General features: G+C 42.5%; 1 protein-coding gene across 4 annotated transcripts in view; it reads left to right on the forward strand.

The window, feature by feature from the left end:
- LOC112158341 (steroid hormone receptor ERR2) overlaps positions 1-9,154 on the forward strand; it is a 71,401-nt gene that overhangs the window by 41,393 nt on the left and 20,854 nt on the right. For all 4 annotated transcript variants that reach the window (XM_036210578.1, XM_024291642.2, XM_036210579.1 and 1 more), the window contains one exon: positions 3,645-3,761. In XM_036210578.1, coding sequence (XP_036066471.1) covers positions 3,645-3,761 — 117 coding nt within the window. The remainder of the gene's footprint in view (positions 1-3,644; positions 3,762-9,154) is intronic.

A 9,154-nucleotide genomic window follows, 5' to 3' on the forward strand; every position in this document is an offset into this window, starting at 1 on the left:
AGGCGAGAGCGCTAACCACTGTGCCACCGTGCAGCCCAGCATCGACGTTAATTATACAAATAAATCTAATTTTCATAATCCTGATTTCTATTTACAGTATCTGCAGAAATGCTTGTTTGTTTTTTTTTATTTTTCCGTCCTGACAGAAAAGCTTTTATTGTGAAGGTCAGTGTGTGTTTCCCTCCAGTTCAGTGGTCTGCACTCTGAGGCTCTTTTATCGCTCTGTAGTGGCTCTTTGGCTTCATTTAATTTTTTTTTCTTTTTTGACAAAGGATGCATTTTATTTTGAAAGGAACTTGTATGTGCTGTAAGTAAAATACACTTAAATTTTTTATATATATTTATATATATAACTGTTATAATTCAATTATTGTAATTATTTAAAAGTATTTCATTTAAAAGAAAAAGTCTTCATGGCCAAAAACGTTTTTGTTTTGTTGTTAAGCTGAAACTAAATTGGATTCAGTAAGAAAATCCGCGTCTGTCTCTTGTTTTCCACTTAAACCTCCAAACACTAGTTGGCAGCACTGAGCCTAACAAATCAGATCTAAACCAAAATAACAGCAAGATCTCGAGAACCCGCTTGTTAAATGTTCAGTTCACCTCATCGGGTAGAGTTCTTTTTTTTTAAGTCTTACTCTTTAAAAAAATAGTACAAAATTGTTCTGGTAGTTTATATCCATACGATTGTATCGTGAGACACGTATCGGGATAAGTATCACGTCATATATCATATACCGAGTCACATATCGGGATATTAATCGTATCGTGAGACACACATTGTAATACATACCGCGCGACACATATAAAAATAATAAGTAAATAAGAAATTTAATAATAAATAAATAATGAAAAATGTAATAAATAAAAAAATACAGAAATAAATCATCAAACTTTGTGAGTTTTATCCCATTTTTAACCTTTTTTCTATCCCTACTCTACAATGAAAAACCCCCATAAGTCTGTTCACTTCATCAGATCTGCCTGGCGACCCGTTAATGACTGTAAACACCGCTCGTTTCTGACTCCTCCCCTTCCTCCTCCTCTGTGGAGGCCGGCAGTAATGAGCTTAATCTGTCCGTCACTCGTCCTGAGCCGCCGCTCTCAGTCAATAGCAATCAGTGTTGGTCGACTGTAATTAAGAGCAAAGCATCGGGTGGGAGGGGAGGAGGCCCTGGGAGGCCCCGCCCACAAGGGGGAGGGCGGAGCGGCCCATTAGAAACTCGGGCACGCGTTCCTGTTGGGGCAATGACAGAGAAGAAGAAGAAGTCCTCTAAATAAAGGCAAAGGGACGTGGTCGCCTCAGACGGGAGAAGCCACTCTAATGGAATGGAAATCAGGGAGGGGGTCCCGGCCTCTGTAAAGGAGGGGGACAAGGAGAGGTCTGGGCGGGGTGGGGAGGAGAGCCGGGATAATAATATATCAACATTTAGAGGGAAAATAAGAGAGGTTAAGGAAGGATATTAGAACGTCCTCTGGACATGAGACCTGATTAACTAAGAGGGGATGCAGACAGACAGCTTTTAGAGGGGGGGCGGTCAGAGAGGACCCCCCCCTGCATGCACCCACCTTTACAGAGACTCACACATGCAGGTGCAACCTTCATATGAGCCATTTGGTCCCGTTTTTCTGGTTTCTGTATGTCTTTGTGGCCTTTAAGGATTTATTTATAAATATTTATTACATTTTTCTTTAAAAAAATATGATTTATTTTACTTTTTGACAGGAGCACACACTAGTTCCTTTCAAAATAAAATACAGCTGGTGTCAAATCCGGCTGCAGCAGATTTACTTTAGTGTAAAATGCATGAAAGTGAAATTTTCTTCTTTAACCATCAAAAGTAAACATATAAACATCAGTAGAATTCAATTATTTAAAAAATGACTTTCATAAAGATGCAATTATATGCAAGACTTTATGTAATATTAAATATGAATATTTTAGGCATCATTTTGCTCCGTTATTTTACATGTTAAAATTCTAATCTATGACCTTAACCTTAGTTATTTTTTTAGCTCTTTTCCTACCAGGAAGTGAGATAACTCGATCTATGAGGCTCCGCCCCTTGCTACTTGTGGGTGTCGCCCGTTTCATTCATAACGTCAACATAGAGCCGGCGTTTTATGGATGTGTGCATATATGTTTGTGTTAGCCTGGGGGAGGAGCTTGTTGTGCAGACTCCTCCTGGAAGGGGCGGTTCCTCACTTTGTGATGTCACAGTGTGAGGACCTGCTCGTTTTTGGGGTTCTGGTGCTCAGAAAGCAGAATTTTAGATAGATCAAATACAATTTAGGGTTTTTTTGGTGAAGAATTAACATTATAATATACTTAAAAGCTCAAAAAGTGGATTTTTCATGATAAAGGCCCTTTAAATAAGTAATCGAATAATAATTCAGAGAATCAACATGTTTTTTTTTATAATTATGATAATGCCATTTTTAGCCAAAATGAAAGAGTCTTGGACCGAGATGGGCAAACTCTCTTATTCGTGGGCCACAAAGGGTTCTAAATTCCCTCCAATAAAGGGATAAAAATAGTTGCAGAGCTCTGAGTTAGACTTTTATCAATGATGAAAAAAGTAAATAAGATGCTGTTAAAAACAAACAAACCTCATGATCTGAAATCTTAAATAATAAACAGCAGATTTGCTTATTTTTACTAAAAAAAAACAAAATTCCTGATGATGAGATCTGCAGCTGCCGAGTGACCCGGATCAGCAGCCGGATCAGGTTGGAAATGCCTGAAAGGAGAACTATTTCTATAAAATTGTCTGGATTAGGAAACTCTTCAGATGTATGAATGTTTCTGTGGGGTAAAAATAAAGAATATATCGGAGCGTTTGTTGCTCTTCATTTCTCAGATAATACCTCCATTTTTCCAGGAAATGTCCTGCAGATAGAATTCATATTTATGTTTTTGTTTGGATCCCAGACAAACGTCTGTGTTCGTCCGTGTGCCGACGGCGGCGGCGGCGGTGAACTTTCCGCTGCTCCTCTGACAGATTCTCCGGCCTCGAATCCGGCCGCTCGCTCTCTGCCAACATGCTGGCATGGCTCCCCGGCCCCCGGCGGTGCCGGTGACCTCGCTGGCACCGCTCGCGCCGAGGAGCCTGACAAATGTTGGCACCTTCTCCTTGACCAACGGGGGGTGGGGGGTGTTTGCCGCTCTGGCAGATCTGCAGCAGACGACGCCGTTGGCTGTTTTAGACGTTCAACCACAGATTGTGTTGAAATTCTGGCTCCTTCTCTTTGTTTTGCTTTATTTACACTTTAAATCGAGCAGCAAAGAGAAAACGGCGAGCTTCGCTGCTCGACAGGGCGACCTCTGTGCCGCTGAGGAGGGCGGAGCCTTCCCATCATGCTCCAGGTGAAGTTGTGCATTAATGAAGCTCATTTATCTGTGGATCAGGACCGTAGAGGGCGGGGCTTTTACGCGTCCCATCAAAACACCACTAAAGCCTCCTCTCCTTCAGAGTGTGATAAAAGGTCACCTTGGCGTGTGCACGTGTGTGCGTGCACGCTCACATGTGATGCTGGTTTTAGTGTCTTCGCCGTCTGATTCAAAATGTAAAGAAACTATTATTCCTAATTGCTGATGCGTATCGTCTGCAGAACAATCACGCCGCGTTTGTGATCTGTCGCAGGAAACATCGAGTACAGCTGTCCGGCCACCAACGAGTGCGAGATCACCAAGAGGCGGCGGAAGTCCTGCCAGGCCTGCCGCTTCATGAAATGCCTGAAAGTGGGGATGCTGAAGGAAGGTGAGGAAAGGAGTTTTAATTCTCTTGTTTTTCATGTTTCTGTGAGTGTTTATATATAAGAACAGACAGTCGTAGAGTCTTCCATCGCTGGTCACTTTGATTTTTCAGTCCAATTTAGTACTTTCCTTTTATTATTTAACACATTCCGTCCCGATTGGTTGTCAGTCAATCTCCTCCTGTTTTGTTGCCTGTACAGAATACGCTCTTTACTCCTGGACTTATTTTTCTGTGGAAGTTTGAACTTCTACATGTTTAATTTTGAGGGAAAAGTGAGTAAAGAGTGTAGTGAAGAGATTTACAGCCTTAGAACACCTAGAATCCCACTGTTGAGGCTCATTTTTAGAATGTAACTCCCTTTAATTCACCCAAATTCTGCCATTATTTATGTAATTTAAATAAAGTTTCATTTTGAAGCCGCAATTTATAACCAAGGTTGCTTCTAAAAGCCTGAACAACACAAAGAACTTTTGAAAAATATATTTTAAAAATCATTTTTTATCAAATAAATTGCCTGAATTGTGTTTTAATAATCGTTTAAATAAATAATTAAAACATTAATTCAAAAACATTTTCGAGTTTCCCCATAAATGTGAGGAGAAATGATTCTGTACTATCAAAACCAAACTCTTATTCACTTGAGTACGGTGGCCCTGAAGGACAAATCACATCAACTCAGAAACACTCTAAAGATCACAGTAATGAAATAAGCAAAACAAATAATAAAATCTACAAAATCATTTTGATTAATTACAAAGAAATTAAATAAAATGAAACAGAATTTTGTGAAATCTCTGATTGGATGATGACTTTTAATCAGACGTTTGACCTCAACGTGTGGAGTGGGCGTGGCCTAAGGCTTAAAGAAAAATCTGTTGGAAGAAAATGACTTCCTGTTGCAAAGGTGAGCAAACGTCATCATCCAATCAGGGATTTCTACCTTTTCTGGATTCTTTTTTTTCTTTCATTTATTTTTAAAATTACTTTTGTTTCACAAACTTTTACTTTTTGTTTTTAATGAATGTTGGTGTCTGGAAGTTTTGATTTCTACAATTTAATGTTTTGGTTTTTTCATTATTAGATTAGATTTTTGTTACACTGTGGTTGTCATTTTTACCATGATTTTCCATAGATTTGACCTTCAGGGCCACCGTAGATCAAAGTCTGAAGAACAAAGTCATTTATCAATAAAACACAATCATAGACGAGGAAAAAAGTGGAGTAAAAGTCTTGAAGTTTTTCTCTTTGAAACACTTTTTTCATCCATTAAAGACATTTATTCTCCTTCAAAATAAAAGTGGAGTCCTGCAGTTCCTGTGATGATTTCATTCTGGTTCTTTGAAGTTTTAATTGAGCAGAAATGAAAGCTTTAATATTGAAATCTGCCTCCTGGGACCCCCCACCCCCCACGCTCATTTGGCTTCGTTCAGACAGAACGCTGCTGAGTTTGATGATCCGACCTGGAAGGAGAAGAAGGAGGGAAACGTGAGGACGGCCCCCCAGGACCCCTGGTCCCTGGGGGGCGGCGTCTCTCATCCGTTCACTCCGAATCCGGATATCGATCGGCTAAATGTTTTTCTGAACATCCCGGCTGACTTCCTGCAGGTTTTCCCTCCAGAGACCGCCTGGGAGCGCTCGGGGAAATGGAATTCTGTTACTCAGGAAGAGAGTTTCAGTATAAAGTTTGGTGCTTCTGAGATGATCAGGTTTTTGAATCAAATTTTGTCCACTTTTTCATTTATGTTTCAGTCGAAAATATTTTAAAAAATTATTTATTTCAAGGAATTAAAGAGAAAAGAAAAATATAAATCAAATTGATGTAGTTCTAGATTTATTTCAAATATATAATAAATTATTTAGTCCTTTATTTTGAACAATACATAGAAAACAAGGAAAACAACAAAGCAAATGTTTTATATAAATTATCAATTAAAATAAATGAAAGCAATTTGATCAATCAATACCTTCACTGAGAAAATGTATTCAATCATTTACAGTTTAGCAAAAATAAAAGTTTCTGTTTGACAATCTATAAAAAAAATGTTTGAAATCCTGAAATTTGAGTTTTTTAAAGCTAATTTAACTGTGACTATAAAAAAGTATAAACTCACACGATCCATTAATAATGTCAAGTCATTTCATTAGTCTTCTTAGTTTATGAGGCTCAGACATTAAATTGATTTGAGATATTAATTGATAAATTGATCAAAATAATAAAGAAAATAAGAGAAAATTATGCAGAATTCTTGACATTAGAATTCCTTCTAAACCGAAATCAGACATTTGTGTTCTTGATTATTAAAAAGTGTTTTATATGTTTAAATGGTTCAAAAGAACATTTTAAGATAAATAAATCAATTTTCCGAACCTGTTTAATCCCTTTCAAGTTGACGGAGTTGCTGGAGCCTATCCCTCTTAACGTTGGCTGATGGCGAGTCACGCCGTGGACAGGTCGCCTGTGTGTCGCAGTTCACACACGACACATCAAAGCTGTTCCGTAGAGTTTGATAAGCTGCTTAAAAGAGACTAAATGAGGATGTTTACATTTTAGGGGTCCCTAAACCGTTTAATGTGAGGCCACATAACTGTTTTCTTCTCTGATGGGGGGCGGGGTCAGTTTGTAGGCTAATAGAAAAAGTGAAACAATCACAGCCTAAACGCAAACTTTTACGGTTTTCCAGAAAGCCGCACGATTTCTGTAATCTTAACACAAAAAATAATACTAGAACATTTTAAAAACTAGAAATATAGCATTACCTGCGATAGGTTAATAGCAGTTTAAAATTATAGCTAAAAACACTGAAGTTGATAGCTAGCTAAAATATAAGCGAAGTGCCAAATTAGCTGAAAAAGATAAAAAAAATTCTAAATTAGCCAAAACAGCTAGCATGTAGCAGAAATACTAGCTAAATGCCAAATTATCCTAAAAAAAAACAAAAAAAAACTAAATTAGCCAAAATAGTTAGCATAAAGCTAAAATATTAGCTAAAGTCCGAATTAGCCCAAACAGCTAATATGTAGCAGACATATTAGCAAAATGACGAATTAACCTAAAAAGTGGCAAAAATGTCAAATTTAGCCAAAACAGTTTGGAGGGCCGGGTCACATGTGGAGGAGGGCCAGATCCGGCCCGCGGGCCGTAGTTTGGGGACCCCTGGTGTAACTAAAGTTTAGGAGGGCAAAGAGCTGTCAGAGCGCGGCGCTCGGTTCACTCAAACATCTGCGGCGACGTTCCCATCACAGGATGTTTGATTGGTCTTTTCACGTGTCAATCAAGTGACGGATGATAATTGGCTGTTTCTTGATTTTTGACGGCCGTGATCGACCCACACATCGGCTGATCGATGACTTCTGCTCCGCGCTTGAAGCTTCATTGAAGCTCTGCAGCTGCTGTGCAGCAGCGGCCCGACAGACGCGGCGCTGAAGAGGTGGTGAAAGCTCCAGTCGTTGTGAAAGCATCAAATGTTTCTGCGCCCCATGCTGAGCGTGACATCCGGCGCCGTAAACCGCCAGCTGCCACCGTTTGTCTGCAGCCGTCAGAGAACCGCGGTTCTGTTGGTTCTGTTGGTTCTGTTGGTCCGTTTCATATACAATGCTCTTATTTTTTAAGTGTTTGCTGCCCTATCGTCTGGTGCCAGAGAAGCACAGACTCAGACAAACATTCATTTGGATCAGAACCAGGTTTGAGATCAGACGTGGTGTCCAGAGGTCAACGGTTCAGTGGAAAGACTCTCGTAATCCAGTTAGCAGGAAGTGCCAAGAGGAAGAACCTCCGCAGACGTTCATGAACTTCAACCTTTTCCTCAGATTAGCTGTTTATTCTGCCGACAGAACACTTGCCAATCCGCTGGTCAAGGGTTCAAATCCCATGCAAGACACTGTCCACACTGTCCAAATGTGGGCGTGTCTTGGATAAAGGCTCCAGCTCCAGGATGTTTCATCGATGGTTTGGCGTTTTGGTCTAGATTTCCCCAGCTCTGATGTCATGTTTTGGATGGATTTGAGCTGCCTGAGTATTTTGGCAGCCCGCGCCACCGGCTCGCCCCGGCCCGACCACAGAGCTCCATCAGCAAACCTTTACCAAGCGAGCGTGGCCTCCAGTGTCGGGTTACGGCCGAGCTCTGCAGCCTCTCACGCAGAAGGTTATCCAGTGTTCCCGCCTGTCAGGTTCCTTTCAGTCAATTCTGGAGCTGATCTCTATGATAGGATGACGTCATCTAAACCAGATCTGGACTCTGGTTTCTGTCAGACGGGCCACCCAGAGCGGGGTGAGCCTGTCCTCGCCGGCGGTCAGGTGGTAGATCAGACCAACACGTGTGTATCATGTTTAGTGAGGTTCTGACTTCTTTACAGCCGTCTCGCACATGTCGGGCGTATATCACCCTGACAAGCCCTGCACGGTTCCCAGAGCTCTGCTCCTGCTGCTACACCGGGAGGCCTGAGTCGGCCCTCAGTCGGCCCTCAGTCGGCCCCTCAGTCTGTCCCTTGGTCGGCCCTCTGTCGGCCCTCTGTCGGCCCCTCTGTCTGCCCCTTGGTCGGCCCTCTGTCGGCCCTCTGTCGGCCCCTCTGTCGGCCCCTCAGTCTGTCCCTTCGTCGGCCCTCTGTCGGCCCTCTGTCGGCCCCTCTGTCTGCCCCTCTGTCGGCCCTCTGTCGGCCCCTCTGTCGGCCCCTCAGTCGCCCCTCAGTCGGCCCCTCTGTCGGCCCCTCAGTCTGTCCCTCAGTCTGTCCCTTAGTCGGCCCCTCAGTCGCCCCTCTTTCGGCCCCTCAGTCTGTCCCTCAGTCTGTCCCTTAGTCGGCCCCTCAGTCGCCTGCCGGCGTTTATGCGAGAACATCTCCAGCTTTGAAGGTGGCAGCAGCTGACCCCCCCCTGCTGCCCACCCACTTACAGCTGCTCTCAGAGCGGGGGCTTCATCTGTGCTGCTGGTCGGTCTGGGGGTGGGTGGGGGGTGCATCTCTGTGATTCTTTCCCAGCTAAAATGAGGAGCTCCTAATCTCCTGTTGGCATCGGCGTCCAGCTGGACCCTTGTGACTGACTCTAGAAAGAAGCTCCTCCGACAGGTGAGGGTTGGAAATAGTTGTGTGAAACAGACGCACAAATGTTCACACATGTTAGGGATGCAACGTGAGGAACACAGGAGGAGGAGGAGGGGACCACCTCTCAGAGCATCTCATTCACACGGGTTCATGTGGAGATTTTCCTGAAGTTTTCAATTGATCTTAAAGTTAAATCAGGATCCAGTTGATCCTGATTATTCTAGCGGAGAGTCGATCTGATCCCACATGAGGATGATGTGAGCTATGGATGATGGATGATGGATGGATGATGGATGGATGATGGATGGATGGATGGATGATGGATGGATGATGGATGGATGGATGGATGGATGGATGGATGG

Source organism: Oryzias melastigma, linkage group LG24 (assembly GCF_002922805.2).
Source record: "Oryzias melastigma strain HK-1 linkage group LG24, ASM292280v2, whole genome shotgun sequence".
NCBI classification, from domain to species: Eukaryota; Metazoa; Chordata; class Actinopteri; order Beloniformes; family Adrianichthyidae; genus Oryzias; species Oryzias melastigma.